This window comes from Hyperolius riggenbachi, chromosome 1 (assembly GCF_040937935.1).
Source record: "Hyperolius riggenbachi isolate aHypRig1 chromosome 1, aHypRig1.pri, whole genome shotgun sequence".
NCBI classification, from domain to species: domain Eukaryota; kingdom Metazoa; phylum Chordata; class Amphibia; order Anura; family Hyperoliidae; genus Hyperolius; species Hyperolius riggenbachi.
Window position 1 is genome coordinate 129,798,182 of NC_090646.1, and position 21,491 is coordinate 129,819,672.

The 21,491-nt window shown below is 43.8% G+C and overlaps 1 protein-coding gene across 3 annotated transcripts in view; it reads right to left on the minus strand.

Moving 5' to 3' along the window:
- The window catches only part of TEC (tec protein tyrosine kinase), a 189,914-nt gene that overhangs the window by 13,477 nt on the left and 154,946 nt on the right, over nt 1-21,491 (minus strand). For all 3 annotated transcript variants that reach the window (XM_068278541.1, XM_068278542.1, XM_068278540.1), the window contains exons 10-14: nt 16,857-16,936; nt 12,630-12,763; nt 4,039-4,113; nt 3,756-3,927; nt 1,946-2,162 (exon numbers count right to left, since the gene is read on the minus strand). In XM_068278541.1, the coding sequence (XP_068134642.1) occupies nt 1,946-2,162; nt 3,756-3,927; nt 4,039-4,113; nt 12,630-12,763; nt 16,857-16,936 (678 nt within the window). The remainder of the gene's footprint in view (nt 1-1,945; nt 2,163-3,755; nt 3,928-4,038; nt 4,114-12,629; nt 12,764-16,856; nt 16,937-21,491) is intronic.

The following is a 21,491-nucleotide window of genomic DNA, read 5'->3' on the forward strand; positions in this document are numbered from 1 at the left end:
TTCCAACGACTGGCGAATTTCTGAGCAATGAGCAGTCTTCTCTGCGATCTCGAGACGTGGGTACAGGCACAAAAAGACATGAACGACATTTGGTGATGCGCGGTGATAATGACCGTCATGACAGATCAAATCTTTCAAACCCCCGATGGCTCCCGCACAAATTACCACACTCCAAAGAGAAAAGGGGCCCAATATAGTGTAGTATGTATAATGAAGGGTAATTGAAAGTAAGTAAATAATAATACTCACAAACCAGGGTCACCGATTAGGTAACCACTGTAAATGCAGGTGAGGAGTTTAAGACCTGTCCCCACTCAGGATTAAGATGTCGCTCTCTGTAGATCGGAAGATTAAGGGTATAGCACCCCTCTGTTTCTCTTTCTATGATACCTGTGTCCACCCTGAGTGGAGGCTCCAGGGGTGGACACAGGTATCATAGAAAGAGAAACAGAGGCGCCAACAGCATAAAATATACTAAAAACCTTAACAGAGGCGCTTAGTGTTGTCACTAGACTACACTGTTGTATACTCCACCTTGTTATTGCCTGAGGAAGCAGGAATATACCTGCAAAACACGTTGCTTTGAATTCTGGAGTATTGTGAATAAATTTAATCTGTTTGAAAATCGACATTTTCATGTCTACTACGAGGAGGTAAGTCCACCACTGCCTCCCTAGAAATGTTAAAGTTTTTAGCATATTTTATTCTGTTGGTGCCTCCGTTCCTCTTTCTAAAGTACCACAATCGCTTGACTTCCAATTCAGCCTGTCGTGTGACGTTGCATGTTCCCCGTGGGTAGTAAGATGGATTGGGGAACCTCATTCATCTGGAGGCGTCACTGTGAGGTTCCCCGATCCATCTGCAGGTGGGTATTGAGCATGTAACATAATGATATAAACTTGTGTATGTACAGTGCAAAATATATAAAATAACCAGGTTGTTTTCATTTTTTTTATTTTGCTGCCTGAAAGAGTTAATTTTCAGGCATGCAAGTGACATCTTCTGTCGTATCGGTACCTGTTGAGATTATAGTGTAACCCTCACTGATACGCAAATTACAGCCATTAAAGTTTTCATGGCAAAATACAACTTCTGAGGGCAGGGAAGAGATAGAAACGTTCATGTATTTTAACTTAGGCACACTTAACAGACTGCCATTGAGCAAAGACAGTAAAACATTCAATCTACTTTGTAAATGTTTAAATATAAAATAAAACCATGTAATATCTAAAAATAATGTCTTTTTTAGGGGTAGGAGGATACAAACAATTGTTTATCTCTGCATCTTATTTTCACCTTGGGTTTACTTTAAATATAAAAAAAAAACTGTGACGTTGTGGCAGACGAGAAGCAGTTCGAGATTGCAATTGCATTACAGGTGGGAGTCACTGTAAGTCTGTAGTTACAGTACATAGAAATGTGTCCATAAATGGCATTAGGAACAACACACCTTTCCAATCCAACTAGATAGTCAATAAGCTGCAATTCTGCAATCTTTAAAATGGACTAGGCAAATGCAGCTGCTTCCAATTTGGATCGGTGAAAATTACAACAAATTGTGCACAAAGTCAGAAAAATTGGCATCTCTATGTGTCAATCCCCCAATGGCATCCTCCTCTCAGTGTCTCATAGCAGGAAATGTACACTAAAGGGTATCAAAGGTTACTGAATTTGAGGGTACTTATCCCGCGCTGTCAAGCCATCACTCAGCTCAGACTGGAAGCAGCCGCCGCCCCACCTTATTAAAACACGCCCCGGCCATCCTTGTGGACTTGGACAGGACAGCAAAGGGGAGATGGGCATTCTGTGACGCTGCAATGTGGGCAGAGAGGGGCCAAGGCATGTAGGCCTTTTCCTGATGAGCTCAGGTACCATGGAGGCTCAATGAATGTATGCTGCTGCTATCATTTAATCAGAAAATAAACTACACACGTCAGAGTATTACCAGGTCCCGATGTATAAAATTGCTGTTCTCCAGATAGTTCATGCCTTCACACACATCCTGGCACATGCTGAGCAGGATGTCAGCATTAAATTGCCCCTGTCTCTGGCGGAGGTAGTTCAGTAGGCAGCCATATTCCATGAACTCAGTCACAATATAGATTGGTCGCTTCTCTGTACAAACCCCATACAGCTGTACTAGCTTCGGGTGAGTCAGTTTCCTGAAGAGAAAATAACAGTGAGTTAGAAAAGTCCTGAGCATATTATTAAAGCCTTGCTCCATATACAAATACTTTCCTGGATTTGTTGATTAGCTGATGTAAGAAAATAAACTTTTTTAAAGTACCTGGCCAAGAGCCCAACCACTGGCCACTTTCTCTGCCACGAACAGTCATTGCAGTAGGTTGTAACTTTCTCAGGAAGACCCAGTTTGTGCCTTTCTTATTAGAGTCTAAATAGCAGGCTGATGCAATCCAAGGAGCAGCAGCAGCAGCCACCCCCACAAAGCCTTAAAAGGACTCCTTTAGCTGTTTTTGGTTGTGGGATTAAAATATCATGACTAAAGCCTCATTTCACACATTTGAGAGCTCTAACTTCTTAGCCATTAGACTCCAGAGCTATCTATGACGTGTGTTACAGTGGACACCAATGAAAATATAACATTTATGGACAATCGCAGCAGATTGTTCATCACATCCACTGTGACCATCTGCCAAATACTTTGGTGTGAACTCAGCCTTATTATGAAAGCCCAAAAAGCGATTGTGCTCTCTCCTACAGAACAGCTGTAGCTTGATACTGTAGATACTTTGATGTACAATTTGCAAGGTGCGTTGTTAAATAGTGTTCTGTCTATGTCTTCCCTGATTATTTATGCAAGTGTATTATTTACTGTCATACATAATAATAATATAAGCATCAATAATAATGGCAAACCACAATAAGACCATAGACTGGTGAACAGCCTTTATGGCTGATATTGTCCTGACAGTTTCCTGTTTGTGAACCTTGTTGCATTGTAGGAAATAACAGCTGTTTCCAAATGCCAAGCAACCAGTATCTCCCTCTGTGCATATGTACATCTATTAAAAAAAAAAAAAAACCTTCTAGCCCACACATGTCAAACTCCGGCCCGTGGGCCAAATCTGGCCCTCGGAGCCATCAGATTTGGCCCTCAGGTGGTTTTCCCATTTTGCCCACTTAGGACCTCCAGAGAAGATATATTGGAAGGTAAGCCCTAGATTATCAGGAAAGCCATATGAGGAGGGGGAAAGCACTATGTACCAGGTAACTGTATAGGAGAGGGAGGGAGCACTAGACGCCAGGGAACCATATAGTTAAAGGAAGGGGGTACTAGATACCAGGAAACTGTATAGGGGATGGAGCGGGGCTGTTAGACACCAGGGAACTTTATAAGTGAGAGAGGTGGCCATTAAACATTAAAGTTGGCCCGCAGCTTGGTCCCAGAGCTCAATTTTGGCCCTCTTTGTATTTGAGTTTGACACCCCTGTTCTAGCCTATAGCAATGTTAGTGGGTGTGGATATAAATAATGGCAGTTGGAGCTGTCTGATTTTAACTTGTCCGCCAGTAGTAAATATTATTACGTGCAGGCTGATTGTGGATCAAACAACATGAAAAAATTACATGGTGAATATCAATCATTTCTTGATATTTGCAATGTATTGATGTATTTTTTTTTCTCCTTTTCGCTACAGTTCCTCTTTAAGAGCCAAAGTTTTCCCACTTTGAAAGAATGTTTTTTTTTAGATTTGAAGTTATGGATTATATTCCACTGGCACTTCAAAGAACTTACATCATAACTTTGGCTTCTTCTATGAAGTCCTCTTCAGACATGGCACCTTCTCGAATGGCTTTAATGGCAACCTTATACTGTGCACGCCACTTCCCGAGCCGCACCACGCCAAACAGGCCACTTCCTAGCTCTTTCATGAACGTGAGCTCAGCAGGATTTATTTCCCATTTATCTGAAGGTATGAAGGTCAGAAATCATTAGCACATTGTATGTTGGAAAAGCCATGGAAACATGGAGAATACGTACAACAACAAATACCTTCTCAAAAGATAGTTTCACCTACCATAGCTGAATCCTGCAGTTGGCGGCGCGGTCTTGTTCTTTAAACACACAGGGTATCTTAACCTGGTGATTAGGCCTGGGATGAAACATCACATTGTTATGTATGTAAAGTGTTTAAAAATAATATTTTTTCAGTAATGTCAATATGTACTAAGAAGTAATTAGGGTGACTGCGGCAGTGGTTAGTCTCAATGTTATGCTTTTAGTGGAGGCTGAAATTAAAACACTAGAACAGATACTGTTCAGAAGCCACAAGATCTCAGGCCTCTGGTAGAGGAACCAGCGTTGATAAAGAAACCCATCACCACATTGGTGAGAAGGGTAATTATACAAATCCAAGGAATAAAGCTGTACAGTGGAAATGCTTTCAAAAATAGTGACAGTCAAAAAAAGAGAGGGCCATGGCAGCTCTGCGTCTAATGGTGGTCCTGTCCGACACTCATCCTTCCTCCTTGACCATATAGGCCGCAAGGAGGGTAGGAAGGAGCTTAAAAAACTGGATAAGGCCTTGTGGTAGCTTTGGGGATACTGTATTTTTTGAACTATAAGACTCACTTTTTCTCCCCCAAAAGTGGGGGAAAAGGGTCACTGCATCTTATAGTCCAAATGCAGGGAGTTCCTGACTTGTGAATGCCGGCCAATATGAACCTTCAACCCGCCGCAATGTCGGGGACTCCCTGTACTGTGCCCATGCAGAGGAGGACACAGGGGGACAAACGGAGAACACAGGGGGACACAAAGGGGCATAGAGGAGGACACAAGGGGGCACAGAGGTGGACACATGGGAGACACAAGGGGGACAGAGGAGGACACAAGTGGGACACATGAGGTACAATAAGGGAATGAGGTACAAAGGTGGCATAATCCACAAGACGCCCCTTCACCATGGATGCACCAGGTTTAGTATATATATTTTCCCCCTGGTTTTTGTCCTCTAAACGTAGGTGCGTCTTATGGTCAGGAGCGTATAGTTTACGTGAAGGCCCGGTAGGTGAGTACGGGATTTTTAGTAAAAGTGATGGCCTGAGGGGGTTTAATGGCTAAAATGAACATATGAGTGGAACCTGGGGGGGAGGGAGATTGACAGTTTATAGTAAACTAATCAGTTGTTTTTCTGATTGTACTGTAAGTGACGTATGGTCGGTGTTAGTCGTGGAGCAGATATGGTTGGTTTGATGTCTGCATATCTGACTGTACTTCATGATAGATAAGAATCTGCCTGTACTTCATATGCAGAGAGGTGAGCAAAATATCCCTATTATACAATTCTTGTCTGGCTGAGGAAAGAATTACGGTAACTTCACCCAATCAAAACGTAAAGCCCTTGGTTCATTAACCAACTGCCACCAGTCTGAATGGCAAATGCTTGCATTGACTGGCTATGATCTCCTCTCTCTGAGTCTGTGGTATTTTATTTTAATGAAATGGGTTTTGTGGAAATTTGCAAGTTTTGCTTACAATAGCCTACTATACTACATGAGTACCTTCTTCAGAACCGTATGAGCGTATGTGTGTGTACATTATATATACACAACAATATAAGGTTTATAGAAGCACTTACACAGTACATACAGTATGCAAATATACACAAACACAATAAATACAGTGGTTTGCAAAAGTATTCGACCCCCTTGAAGTTTTCCACATTTTGTCATATTACTACCACAAACATGAATCAATTGTATTGGAATTCCACTTAAATGACCAACACAAGTGGTGTACACGTGAGAAGTGGAACGAAAATCATACAGGTTTCCAAACATTTAAAAAAAAACTGCAAACTGGGGTGTGCGTAATTATTCAGCCCCCTAAGTCAATACTTTGTAGAATCACCTTTTGCTGCAATTACAGCTGCCAGTCTTTTAGGGTATGTCTCTCCCAGCTTTTCACATCTAGAGACTGAAATCCTTGCCCATTCTTCTTTGCAAAACAGCTCCAGCTCAGTCAGATTCAATAGACAGTGTTTGTGAACAGCAGGCGCGGAGCTAGGGGGGGTCGGGGTAGGACAAGTGCCCCGGGGCGCCGGGTCCCAAAGGGCGCCCAGCTGAGCTTTGGGGTTTTTTTGCGGAGGGGTGAGGGGAGCAGCGCAGAGAAGAGGGAGAGCTGTGCGGACGGTGGGGAAGGGGGGCCATATCCCCCCTCCTCCCCTCACCTTAGGTGCTCTCCCTCGCTTGCGTCTCCCCTCCAATGTCCGGGTGGCTGGCAGCGGCGGGCGGAACTCACCTCCGTCTCGCTCCAGCGCCGGTGCTCCAACACTTTATCCTACACGTCGAACTAACCTACATCCCATAGACTTTTACTATCCCTTCCCCTCCCCCAACCCTAACCCTAATCCTCCTGGTATACGTTTGACAGTGGATGTAGGCAAATTCGACGTGTAGGTTATCACGTCGGAACACCAGCCGGAAGTTCGGGTGCGCAGCCGCTGCTCTGGTCTGGACCAGACCAGAGTAGCGGCAGATCCAGCCGGCGCTGCGAGAGACAGGGGAGACGCAAGCGAGGGAGAGCAGCTCTTCTCTGCGCTGGTCTCCTCCTGCTGGGGAGGGGGACATCTGGCTACCTACTCTGGGCACCTATACCCCTGGCTACCTACTCTGGGCACATATACCCCTGGCTACCTACTCTGGGCACATATACCCCTGCCTACATATATTGGGCACATATACCCCTAACTACATATACTGGGCATATACCCCTGGCTACCTACTCTGGGCACATATACCCCTGGCTACCTACTCTGGGCACATATACCCCTGCCTACATATATTGGGCACATATACCCCTAACTACATATACTGGACATATAACCTTGACATTGACTGGAGTATTGAGGCTACCCATTCTGGTAAAAGCAGCAGATTTCTGGCAGCACTACAGGACAATTACTTGACTCAAATGGTAACTGAACCAACTAGGGGGAATGCGTTACTGGATCTGATCATTTCTAATAGACCAGATAATGTATCAAATGTGCAGGTTCAAGAACATTTGGGAAATAGTGATCACAACATGATAACGTTTGAGCTGGTGACTGATAGGCCACGGGGCAGCGGGACCACTAAAACTATGAACTTTAGAAAAGCAAAGTTCACTCAAATTAGGCAGGCACTAAGTTTGGTGAACTGGGATAATGTACTACAAGGGGAAGACACTGAAGGGAAATGGCAAGCTTTTAAACTTATACTCAATCAATACTGTAGTATGTATATCCCATATGGAAACAAAATGTCTAGGAATAAAAAAAGGCCTCTATGGATGAATAGAAAGGTTAAAGATAAAATGAAGAGGAAAAAGAATGCCTATAAGGTCTTAAAACAGGAGGGGACAGAGGCTGCACTAAGCAATTATAAGGAGTGCAATAAAAATTGTAAAAAAGAAATTAGGCAGGCAAAGATTGAAGCTGAAAAACAAATCGCTAAGGATATCAAATCTAACCCAAAAAAGTTTTACAAGTACATTAACTCTAAAAAAAGAAAGGTTGACTGTATAGGACTCCTAAAGGATGAGGATGGGAACTCAATGGTGGATGACCAAGGTAAGGCAGAGTTATTAAATGCTTTCTTTGCTTCTGTCTTCACAAAAGAAACAGCACTGTTGCAAACTACAGAGGCGGAAGAGTCTCAATCTTCTAACTGTAATATTAAATACTTAACGCAGGAAGAAGTGAAGGCAAGACTAAATAAATTAAAAATAGACAAGGCACCTGGCCCGGATGGCATGCATCCTCGGGTCCTAAGGGAATTAAGTTCAGTTATAGATAAACCCCTTTATCTTATCTTTTGTGACTCTCTTGCAACTGGCAGAGTCCCAGTGGATTGGCGTACAGCCCACGTTTTCCCATTATTTAAGAAGGGCAAAAAATCTGATCCAGGAAATTATAGACCTGTAAGTTTAACATCAGTTGTATGCAAACTATTTGAGGGATTACTAAGAGATACTATACATGACTTCATAGTAGAAAATAATCTTATTTCTCAGCATCAACATGGGTTTACTAAAGACAGGTCCTGTTTGACTAACATGCTCAGCTTTTATGAGGTAGTGAATGCTAATATGGATATTGGGAATGCTGTAGATGTGATATACTTGGACTTTGCAAAGGCCTTCGACACTGTTCCCCACAAAAGTCTGGTGCAAAAGTTGAGGATGCAAGGACTGGGGAAGAGTCTGTGTTCATGGATAGGGAACTGGCTAATGGACAGAAAGCAAAGAGTTGTGGTCAATGGATCATACTCAAAATGGGAGACTGTTAGCAGTGGGGTCCCACAGGGGTCTGTTCTGGGTCCAGTGCTCTTCAATTTATTTATTAATGACCTAGTAGATACAGTAGTGAGCAATGTTGCTATTTTTGCAGATGATACAAAATTGTGCAGAGTCATTAACTCTCAGGAAGATAGTGTCATATTGCAACAGGATCTGGATAGGATGGCTATATGGGCACATACATGGCAGATGAAATTCAATGTTGACAAATGTAAGGTCATGCATTTTGGACGTACTAATGGTCTAGCACCATACAAAATAAATGGGATACAGTTGGGGACATCAAACTTGGAGAAGGACTTAGGAGTACTCATTGACAACAAGTTAAATAATCGTACTCAATGCCAAGCAGCTGCAGCTAAAGCTAACAAAATTTTGGGATGCATTAAAAGGGAAATAAAAACTCGAGATGCTAGCATAATATTGCCCCTGTTTAACTCTCTAGTAAGGCCACATCTGGAATATGGAATTCAGTTCTGGGCACCACATTACAAAAAAGATATTGCAGTTTTAGAGCAGGTGCAGAGACGAGCAACAAAATTGATGCGTGGGATGGAAGGTCTCACTTATCGAGAAAGGTTAGATAAACTGGGTTTATTTAGTCTAGAGAAAAGACGCCTTAGAGGGGATCTAATTAACATGTATAAATACATCAGAGGGCAATATAATACCTTGGCGGATGAGCTTTTTGTCCCTAGGCCTTCTCAAAGGACTAGAGGACATGATCTGCACATGGAGGAAAAACGTTTTAGCCATTTATTTAGGAAAGGGTTCTGTACAGTAAGAGTGATTAAGATGTGGAATGCATTGCCACAGGAAGTCGTTATGGCAAACTCTATACCTGCATTTAAAGGGGGCTTAGATGCTTTCCTTGAGTTGAAAGACATCCATGGCTACAATTACTAGGTAATGCCTAATGATGTTGATCCAGGGATTTTATCTGATTGCCATCTGGAGTCGGGAAGGAATTTTTCCCTTTAGGGGCTAATTGGACCATGCCTTGTAAGGGTTTTTTCGCCTTCCTCTGGATCAACAGGGATATGTGAGGGAGCAGGCTGGTGTTGTACTTTATACTGGTTGAACTCGATGGACGTATGTCTTTTTTCAACCAAAATAACTATGTAACTATGTAACCTTGGCTAACTACTCTGGGCACATATACCCCTGGCTACCTACTCTGGGCACATATATCCCTGGCTACCTACTCTGGGCACATATACCCCTGCCTACATATATTGGGCACATATACCCCTAACTACATATACTGGGCATATAACCTTGGCTAACTACTCTGGGCACATATACCCCTGGCTACCTACTCTGGGCACATATATCCCTGGCTACCTACTTTGGGCACATATACCCCTGCCTACATATATTGGGCACATATACCCCTAACTACATATACTGGGCATATACCCCTGGCTACCTACTCTGGGCACATATACCCCTGGCTACCTACTCTGGGCACATATACTCCTGGCTACCTACTCTGGGCACATATACCCCTGCCTACATATATTGGGCACATATACCCCTAACTACATATACTGGGCATATACCCCTGGCTACCTACTCTGGGCACATATACCCCTGGCTACCTACTCTGGGCACATATACCCCTGCCTACATATATTGGGCACATATACCCCTAACTACATATACTGGGCCTATAACCTTGGCTAACTACTCTGGGCACATATACCCCTGGCTACCTACTCTGGGCACATATATCCCTGCCTACCTACTCTGGGCACATATACCCCTGCCTACATATATTGGGCACATATACCCCTAACTACATATACTGGGCATATAACCTTGGCTAACTACTCTGGGCACATATACCCCTGGCTACCTACTCTGGGCACATATATCCCTGGCTACCTACTCTGGGCACATATACCCCTGCCTACATATATTGGGCACATATACCCCTAACTACATATACTGGGCATATATACCCCTGGCTACATATACTGGGCACATATACCCCTGACTACCGTATATATACTGGGCACATATACCCCTGGCTACATATACTGGGCACATATACCCCTGGCTACATATACTGGGCACATATACCCCTGACTACATATACTGGGCACATATACCCCTGACTATATATACTGGGCACATATACCCCTGACTATATATACTGGGCACATATACCCCTAGCTACATATACTGGGCACATATACCTCTGGCTACATATACTGGGGACACATACCCCTGCCTACATATACTGGGCACATATTCCCCTGGCTACCTGTTCTGTGGACATCTCTACCCCTGGCTACCTGTTCTGGGGACATCTATACTGCTGGCCACCTATTCTGGGGACACCTATAGACCTGGGGCTACCTATTTTTGGGGAACCACTGCTGTCAGATTGTGTATTTTGGGGAACTGCTGCCAGGTGAGAGGTGTCTACCATATTAAGGGGGCATTCTGCCTATTTATGTGAAATGCTGTCTATTTATGTGCCTCATGACTGCTGAATTTGTCTTGTTGGGGGCCTCATGGTTACTGAATTTGTCTTGGTGGGGGCCTCATGATTTGTTGGGGCCTCAAGATCGCTGAATTTGTCTTGTTAGGGGCCTCATGATTGCTGAATTTCTCTTGTTGGGGGCCTCATGATTGCTAAATTTGTCTTGTTGGGGGCCTCATGATTGCTGAGTTGGTCATGTTGGGGGCCTCATGTTTGCTCATGATTGCGGAATTTGTCTTGATGGGGGGGGGGGGGGGGGCGCTCATGATTGCTGAATTTGTCTTGGAACATGCTGGAAGGTACATACTGAGGGAGGGTGGGTGAGCGTGAGCCTGCTAACCTCCATGTACATTGGGCTCCACCCATAACCACGCCCACATTTGGCCATGCCCCTTCACCTTAGGGGGCGCATTAATAGTCTTTGTCCCCGGGCGCTGCAAACCCTAGCTACGCCTCTGGTGAACAGACAGCAGTTTTCAGATCTTGCCACAGATTCTCGACTGGACTTAGATCTGGACTTTGACTGGGCCATTCTAGCAGCACCCCCAGAGCATGATGCTGCCACCACCATATTTGACAGTGGGGATGGTGTGTTCAGAGTGATGTGCAGTGTTAGTTTTCCACCACACATAGCGTTTTGCATTTTTGCCAAAAAATTCCATTTTGGTCTCATCTGACCAGAGCACCTTCTTCCACGTTTGCTGTGTCCCCCACATGGCTTGTGTCAAACTGCAAACGGGACATCTTATGCTTTTCTGTTAACAATGGCTATCTTCTTGCCACTCTTCCATAAAGGTCAACTTTGTGCAGTGCACAACTAGTAGTTGTCCTATGGACAGATTCCCCCACCTGAGCTGTAGATCTCTGCAGCTCGTCCAGAGTCACCATGTGCCTCTTGACTGCATTTCTGATCAGCGCTCTCCTTGTTCGGCCTGTGAGTTTAGGTGGACGGCCTTGTCTTGGCAGGTTTACAGTTGTGCCATACTCCTTCCATTTCAGAATGATCGCTTGAACAGTGCTCTGTGGGATGTTCAAGGCTTTGGAAATCTTTTTGTAGCCTAAGCCTGCTTTAAATTTCTCAATAACTTTCTCCCTCACCTGTCTGGTGTGTTCTTTGGACTTCATGGTGTTGTTGCTCCCAATATTCTCTTAGACAACCTCTGAGGCCGTCACAGAGCAGCTGTATTTGTACTGACATTAGATTACACACAGGTGCACTCTATTTAGTCATTTGCACTCATCAGGCAATGTCTATAGGGAAATGACTACACTCAGACCAAAGGGGGCTGAAAAATTACGCACACCCCACTTTGCAGTTATTTAAAAAAAAAAATGTTTGGAATCATGTATGATTTTCGTTCCACTTCTCACGTGTACATCACTTTGTATTGGTCTTTCACGTGGAATTCTAATAAAATTGATTCATGTTTGTGGCAGTAATATGACAAACTGTGGAAAACTTCAAGGGGGCCGAATACTTTTGGAAACCACTGTAGTAAGATCACATACATTATACAAAGTCAATAAAAGAATGTAGTAAAGTGTGTAGAAATAGTCACCTCCCTGACAATAGATCCATGAAGTATAGCATTATCTCAAAATGACTCAAGTGACAAGTGGAAGTTATTCATGTCTAATAAGAATGCTCTACAAATATTTTATGTTGATGGGAGTGTCACCACTACCATGCAACCATAATTTCTATGCTGCAGGATTGATGACGCTACTCCCCATATATAAGCAATGATAACAAAACAAACCAGTAGCTGGGATACTAAAAACATGCTGTCTACTGTATATGCCATATAATCTCACTACTGTATGTACTGTATACGCACCTGCGGCATTGTGCTTGTGGTACTCAATCATGTCAGGAACAGAGTCAAAGACATGTTTCTCCGCCAGATAATACTGCTTGGGAAATCCTTGTGCCTCTTTAATGTGATAATGGCGTATTGGTGAGGACCCTTCCCTGCAAAGGACAAAAGCAGTAAAATGTATCATTATTATTATTTTCAGTCAATAAAATACTTAATGGGAGATGCAAGATAACATTTCCTGCTAAGGTAGAACATATAGTTTATTACAGACTGTGAAACAGAGAGTACATTTAAAGGGAACCTGAGGTGAGAGGGATACGGAGGCTGCCATAGTTATTTCCTTGTAAACAATGCCAGTCAAAAGCTATGAGACAAGTAGAGGTAAAACAACATTGTAAGCAGTTACACAGTTGTAGCTAGTCCAGAGAAGCCACATGGTGCAAGGAATATAAAACAAACTTATTTTTTTTTATTATTAATTAGTATTTGTATAGTGCTGCCATCTTCCGCAGCACTTTACAGGGTACATACATACCGTATATACTAGCATATAAGCTGACCCATGTATAAGCCAACTTTTCCCTCAGAAACAAGGAAAAAGTGAATGAATCGCATATAAGCCCCCTCCCCAATATGGCCCCGCTACAGTTGCCAGATGTTCCTCCAGTACAAGGCAGCCCCCTCCCCATAGCCAGATGTGCCCCAGGATCATACAGCTGTGTTTGAAGAAGCCATTAGATGGCATCATAGATTGCCACACAGAAAGAATTCCTGATCATTGCACCGCTGATGCATTGCTTGAGCAGCACACGCCGCACACCATGTTGCAGGGGATGGAGGGCACAGCAGGGCGCAAGCTGGTAAGAGCAGGATCACTATTGCACAATCCTTACACTCCTCTGACATTAAAAAAACCTGCTCCACTATCTGCTTTGCTCCACTGACTTGCATATAAGCCGAGGGGGTAACTTTTCAGCACATTTTTTATGCTGAAAAATTAGGCTTATATGCGAGTATATACAGCATGTCCCTCAGAGGAATTCAAAATCATATCCCTCACAAGACTAGCGGCGCCACTCTGCATATCTCTGCTCTCTCTTCTGCTGATTTGTCATCCAGCAGCACGGGCGGCAGCTGAAAGACTTGTCATGTAATGCAACTCCACCGGCTGGGGTCATTTGCAGCTCCTGACCCTCTCCCATCAGTGCAGGGCTGTCCACCCCCTCCCTCCCAAGCCGCAAATCATCCCTGGGGACAAGGGAGCCCCATAAGGTCAGTGCTAGGGTCTATTGAGCTGGGGGGGGGGGGGTCATGCTTGTAGACAGGACAGGCATGTCATGTTCTGGAGCAGGACAGATATGTCATGTGCTGGGGGACAGGTGTGTCATGCTGGAGGAGGGGCTGGGTTAGGTGTGTCATGTGTTGGCGGAAGGGTGTGTAGTGTGCTGGGGTGCTGTGAGGGCAGGGGTATATTTGCTTTGGTGTGTCATGTTCTGGGGGGACAGGGATGTCATGTGCCTAGGGGACAGAGGGACAGGGGTGTCATTTGTCGGGGTGTCGTGCTGAGAAGAGGGCGCACAGTACATGAACATGGGAAGCGCTTCAGATGCAGAAGTGACATCATTGGAAGTGCGCCACACAGGTACTGTGCGCCCTCTCCTCTTGTCGGTCGCCACTGAGGTCTGTATGTACTGGAGAGCCTGAGGTGGCCCACGGACATCAATGGGGGCAGTTACCTACCCTGGGTGGGGGAGCAGGGAAAAACTAATGGGTGGGTGCAATTTCGGTGTTTGCCATAGGCGCCATATTACCTAGATACACCACTGTGAGAGAAAGCCCAGTAGCAGAGATGCATGCAGAGATTCCAGGTATTTGTTAGCTATACTGAAGAGACAGCAATGAGCAATACTAAGGGAACACATACACTAGACACATTTCAGAAGGGATGACATGGGCTCATGCCACCTCTCATCGCTGTTTTCAGCAATGGGTTCAGCACTAGAACCATCCTCGTAAAACCCCTTTTTGTGCAGGGCAATAAGAGAACCGGTCCTGGGATGACCAATGACAGTATGGGCACCCAAGAAAATACTAATAAAAAGCACCACTCAGAAGTGATGTATTCACAGACACACCATATCTGAGAAGCTGCAGAGAGTATCATGAAAGAGATCTAAGGCAATGGGTTTGGGGGGGCAGAGGCACACTGAATAAACAATACATATAATTAAAGTGTATAAAATTACAAACGTTTTATTAGATGCACGACGCGCCCGCCCACCCGCCGGCCCGTCCGCCCGTCTTTACTCGCCACGCGTCACTCTCCCTTAGTGTCTCTGCATCCCTACACATGCGCAGAGCACACAGGGACATGGGGTGCAGAGACAGTACGGTTTTATTATAGAGGATGTGCTGAATTGTGCAGCACAGAAGCATCTCTTATGGCACCACAGTCATAACAGCACTGTTACCCTGCATTTGATTTGCGTGGGGTTTTTTATTATCTAAAATGAATCTGTTCTATTTTCCTACATTTGAAACCCCTTGTGATGGTTTTGTATTTGAGCAGCTGACATCACACCCAATTCAAAGGCAAAAGTGATTCCACTGAAACACAAAGGAAATGCTGATCATGAAATGTAAACTGCCACTTACACATATCCTGAAGCTTCATACACATGCTTTACCTCGGTCATCATAAACAAACAGTGAGTCGGCTGAGAATCGTTTAAAAAAAAGTGTCCCAGTGATGGTAAAAGACAGCAATTATTGTCCATGTAGCGCAATCCGTCCTGGTGGATCAGTTCGGACGATAATTGATGTTAGTCGTTCGTACCGAATGACAACAAATTATCAATCCAAGTGCTTATGTGTGGCAAATTTCGCACTTTCAGGTTCTCATTACTGCACTTCCAGTAACCATCCGTTCGGCAGACCGTCATTGTTCTGTCATTGAATGTAAATGTGCACCGAAGTTGCTCGCTCGTCTCTAACCGTTGGGGATCACATGTGTACAGAGCTTAAGGCTGCCTCTCCAATGGGGCAAGTCTCCTTTGAGGAGCCTCCCCAGGCAATGCTTAACTACTCTAAGACCGCTCCATGCCAATGGGCATGGCCGCAGCGGCAGCCCCAGGACCGCCTAACGCCAATTGGCGTCAAGTCCTGGGGCTGCAGTTGGCAGGAGATCACGCGCAGGCTGAGCGCGCATCTCCTGCTCGGGGGGCGGAGTCAGTCTCCGAGCAGCGATTGCTGCTCGGGAGACTGCTAGACGGCGAAACCACCGTCTTTACATGTAGTACAGCGCTGCGATCAGCAGCAGCGCTGTACTGAGGACAGCCGTGTAACACGGCTGTCCCCCTGGGGGACAAGAGAGCGATCGGCTCTCATAGGCAGAAGCCTATGACAGCCGATCGCCGTGATTGGCCGGCTGGGGGGAGGGAGGGGATTGGGCAAAAAATAAAATAAAGGAAATAGTAAAAAATATTCAAAAAGTAAGAACATAAATATTTATTTAAAAAAAAAAAAACAACTAGGGGGCGATCAGACCCCACCAACAGAGAGCTCTGTTGGTGGGGAGAAAAGAGGGAGGGGGGGGGGGGGGGAAATCACTTGTGTGCTGTGTTGTGCGGCCCTGCAGCTTGGCCTTAAAGCTGCAGTGGCCAATTATGAAAAAAACAGCCTGGTCTTTAGGGGCGTTTACCACTGTGGTCCTCAAGTGGTTAAAGGGAACCTGAACTGAGTAAAATTATTTAAAATAAACTCATGAGGTAACTTCAAATGAACATTACATAGTTACCTTGTCATCATTTCCTCTCAGAAGCTCACCATTTTCTTCTGAGAACAATTCCTTCCGGTTCTGACAACATTTTGTCAGAACTGAAATATATTGGTTGCTGTCCGTTATGTATCAGTTATAGCTGAGAGGACAACTGATGTGCCAGGTAATGTCCATGTTTCCCTATGGCTCAAGTGGGCGATGTTACAGTTTATCAGTGTGCTGACCAGGATGCTGTTAGGAGGTAATGGCCATTTTCAAAATGGAGGACGGAGAATTCCCTTGGTCTTAGTGGACAAACAGGATGTAGGAGAGGAGCGAGAGATTGAGGAGTAGACTGCACGGGAGGTAAGTATGACTTGTGTATGTTTATTTTGACTTTTAATTTTCAGTTCAGGTTTTCTTTAAAATGGAAAATATATCTTGTTCCAACCGGTAGCTGTAAAGTTTCTGTAACACTGTAAACTTACCCTGCATACTTGGTATAAAGTGACACAGTAAACATGCCAGCTTGACTGGAATTCCGAACGATGAATCCACCTTCCTTGTCCTGAAATATTACAACATATTAATTTTTTATGAAAGCTATTAATGTGCTCTCGGCATTGGCATTTCACAATAAAAAATTAAAAGCAGAATTCCTTCCTTGTAGATGGCCGGCCACCATCATGTACTGTATGCCTGCTGTGAGCTCAGCTGGCAAACGCAACTTACAGCAATTCCTATTAGGAATAATTTCCTAATTCCTACAGTGATCTATAAATATAATACCGTCCATATGCACTGGTTCATCTGGTCAGTAAAGATACTCAATCAGAATCAGATACTTATACAGTCAGGTCCATAAATATTAGGACATCAACACAATTCTAACATTTTTAGATCTATACACAACCACAATGGATTTGAAATGAAAATGATGTGCTTTAACTGCAGACTGTCAGCTTTAATTTCAGGGTATTTACATCCAAATCAGGTGACTGGTGTAGAAATTACAACAGTTTGCATATGTGCCTCCCAATTGTTAAAGTGGACCCAAATTAAAAATACAAGATTTCAGAAACAAAATCTATTTTCTAAATTATAATAATAAATAGCAGCCCTTTTTCAGCTGCATGATGACAAATATAAAATATTTTACATTCATTGGAGGAACCCCTCCCTTCCTTTCATATTGCCGGCACAGAATCCAGCAAACTGGTGGTGTCCGGCAAAGGAGGAATTGCTAATGGCTGCCACCTGTATAACCCTAGTTATGAAAAGAGAAGGGTGAAAAGCATGCTCTGAAATGCTCATAGGCTTGAAGAAGTGTTTATTTATCAGTATATATATATATATATATATATATATATATATATATATATATATAAGCGTTATTATTTTATTTGTATGTGTCAGAGTGGTGCAACTAAATATTTTGAATTAAAAAAAACTTTTTGGTTTGGGTCTGCTTTAACCACTTAAGCCCGAAGGGTTGAAATTTTTTTACATCCGAGCAACTTTCACCCCCCATTCATTTGCCAATAACTTTATCACTACTCATCACAATTAATTGATCTATATCTTGTTTTTTCCGCCACCAATTAGGCTTTCTGTGGGTGGTATATTTTGCTAAGAGCCACTTTACTGTAAATGCATTTTAACAGGAAGAATAAGAAAAAAATGGAAAAAATTCATTATTTCTCAGTTTTCAGCCATTATAGTTTTAAAATAATACATGCCTCCATAATTAAAACTCACGTATTGCATTTGCCCATATGCCCCGGGTATTTCACCGTTAAAATTATGTCCCTATCACAATGTATGGCGACAATATTTTATTTGGAAATAAAGGTGCATTTTTTTCCGTTTTGCATCCATCACTGTTTAGAAGCCCATAATTTATTAAATCATATTGATATACTCCTTTGACATGAATATTTAAAAAGTTCAGACCCTTAGGTAACTATTTATGTTTTTTTTTTTTTATTATTGTAATTTTTAATTTTTTTCAATTTAAACTTGTATGTGGGTATTTTTTGGTGTGGGAGGTAAACAGGGTTTTTTTAAATATATTTATAGGTTAATTCTTAAAACTTTTTTTTGTAGGTGTAATTTGCTATTTGGCCACAAGATGGCCAGAATCAAAAAGTCCTGGGAGCGATCGATCTCGCTCCCAGGCAGAAGAAAGGAGACCAGAGCTCAGAAAAGCCGCAGCGTCTGAAGAGACGCTGTCGGCTTTTCTCCGGGGGGGTCCGATCAGCGAAAGGGATTTATAATCCCTTTCACTGATCGGTGGGCTAGCGGCCAGGAGCGGGGGCGCGCACGGGGGGGGCCCGCGGGCGCGCGCGCGACCCGCGGGAGTGCGCGCAGCCCAACTGGACGAGAAATCTCGTCCAGTTGGGCTTAAGTGGTTAAGGGACCAAAAGTAATGGGACAGATTAATAATCATAAATCAAACTTTCACTTTTTAATACTTGGTTGCAAATCCTTTGCAGTCAATTACACCCTGAAGTCTGGAACAAAGACATCACCTGACGCTGGGTTTCATCCCTGGTAATGCTCTGCCAGGCCTCTACTGCAACTGTCTTCAGTTCCTCCCTGTTCTTGGGACATTTTCCCTTCAGTTTTGTCTTCAGCAAGTGAAATGCATGCTCAATCGGATTCAGGTCAGGTGATTGACTTGGCCATTGCATAGTATTCCTCTAAACTCTTTGGTTGCTTTTGCAATATGCTTTGGGCCATTGTCTATCTGCACTGTGAAGCGCCGTCCAATGAGTTCTGAAGCATTTGATTGAATATGAGAAGATAATATTGCCTGAAATACTTCTGAATTCATCGTGCTGCTTTTGTCAGCAGTCACATCATCAATAAATACAAGAGAACCAGTTCCATTGGCAGCCATACAGTACATGCCCATGCCATGACACTACCACCACCACGCTACACTGATGAGGTGGTATGCTTAGGATCATGAGCAGTTCCTTGCCTTCTCCATACTCTTTTCTTCCCATCACTCTGGTACAAGTTGATCTTGGTCTCATCTGTCCATAGGATGTTGTTCCAGAACTGTGAAGGCTTTTTAGATGTTGTTTGGCTCTAATCTGGCCCTCCTGTTTTAAAGGCTCACCAATGGTTTGTATTCACTCTGGTGAAGTCTTCTTTTGATTGTTAACTTTGACAAAAGCAGTATTTGACAAAAGCAGTGAATTCAGAAGTGTTTCTGGCAATAGTATCTGCTCATATTCAGCCAAATGCTTCAGAACTCTTTGGACGGTGCTTTGCAATGCAGATGGACAATGACCCAAAGCATAATGCAAAAGCAACCAAATTATTTTTGAAGGGAAAGAAGTGGAATGGTATGCAATGGCCAAGTCAATCACCTGACCTGAATCCAATTGAGCATGCATTTCACTTGCTGAAGACAAAACTGAAGGGAAAATGCCCAAACAGTGGCGTAGCTAAGGAGCAACGGGCCCCGGTGTGAGCTTTACATCCCCCCCCCCCCCTCCCCAACAAACACTCCATACATAATTGATATAGCGCACCAAAACCTGCCAATGACAACACAGTGTCAGAAGTGCAAGTAGGGGATGGGAAACAGCTTGTTAATGATTATTATCTTTCAAAGCATTTATAGAAGTGATCATCACAAGCACAAGGCCAATAAAGGGCTAATACTGGAGTTGAGTGAGGGCCCTATGGGGACCCTCTGGCCCCGATGCGGTTGAGACCTCTGCAACCCCTATTGCTACGCCACTGTGCCCCAAGAGCAAGCAGAAACTCAAGACAGTTGAAGTAGAGACCTGGCAGAACATCACCAGGGATAAAACCCAGCGTCAGGTGATGTCTGTGTTCCAGATTTGCAATCAAGTATTAAAAAGTGAAAGTTTTATTTATAATTTTTATTCTGTCCCATTACTTTTGGTCCCTTAACAAGTAGGGGGCACATATGTTGTAATTTGTACACCATTCACCTGATTTGGATGTAAATACCCTCAAATTAAAGCTGACAGTCTGCAGTTAAAGCACAATTGTGTTTGTTTCATTTCAGATCCATTGTGGTTGTGTATGGAGCCAAAAATGTTAGAATTGTGTTGATGTCCCAATATTTATGGAGCTGACTGTAATGCTTTCTTGCATACAAGTTTAGTGCATCCTAGAACTGGGCCAAACAAATGCACTTCCTGGTGATTTTGAGTGGTCCATCTCCAAGCTGCATACAATTTGGATTAAATCTGCATGCAAGCCCAATTTAGAAGCATACTGTTGACCATCTCTAGAGGCCATTGATTTCTGTCCATCAGATGCTCCTGTTTAGAGCAAAAGCAAACAAAAAATGCTACACCCTAACCTAAGTTTGAGGAAAGATCTGGACGTAAGTATTGTAACGCCGCCTGTGAGTTTTGCGCAGGGCGAGCCGATTGATGGCTCAATTCCTGGCGGCATTAAATGTTATTCCCCCTCCAAGTCATAGCAACTCCCAGGGAAAAGTAATTTGGGGTCGGTCCGGCGATTGACGGAACTCTGAATTACCCTTTCAGGGGGCGCACACTATAGTATTAGTGCTGTAGTGGTGCCCAGCTTTGGCGTTCGGCACTGAGCACTGAAATAACCTGCATCGAGCTCGGCTCCATATTTCATTTATTTTCATATTTCACTTATTTTAGTCTCAATATAAAAGTAAAAAAAATAGCTTTCAGTCATTCATAGATAGAATACATGTGTGGTATCTAAGCAGGGCCGGGCCGAGGCATAGGCTGGAGAGGCTCCAGCCTCAGGGTGCAGTGAAAGAGGGGGAGCAGAATTCATTCAGCTGTCATTCCTAATTGTGTTTGAAGCAGAAAGACATAATAAAAGGGGATACATGGCAGTGACTGCAAGCCAGATAACTACATATTAAGGTGTTGGGGAGGTTGTGGGCCCTGTGGCGCCTTAGTCTAATAGCAATCAGTGTATAACGTCTGGGGTGCCAGGGATGGGGAGGGGGCGCACTTTGGTGTCTCAGCCTTGGGTGCTGGAGGACCTTGTCCCGGCTATGTATCTAAGATGCATAGGCCTGTGCAGCTGTAAAGTACCGTGGTCATGGCACGTGGTACAATAAAGTTAGCAACATGACCTAAATC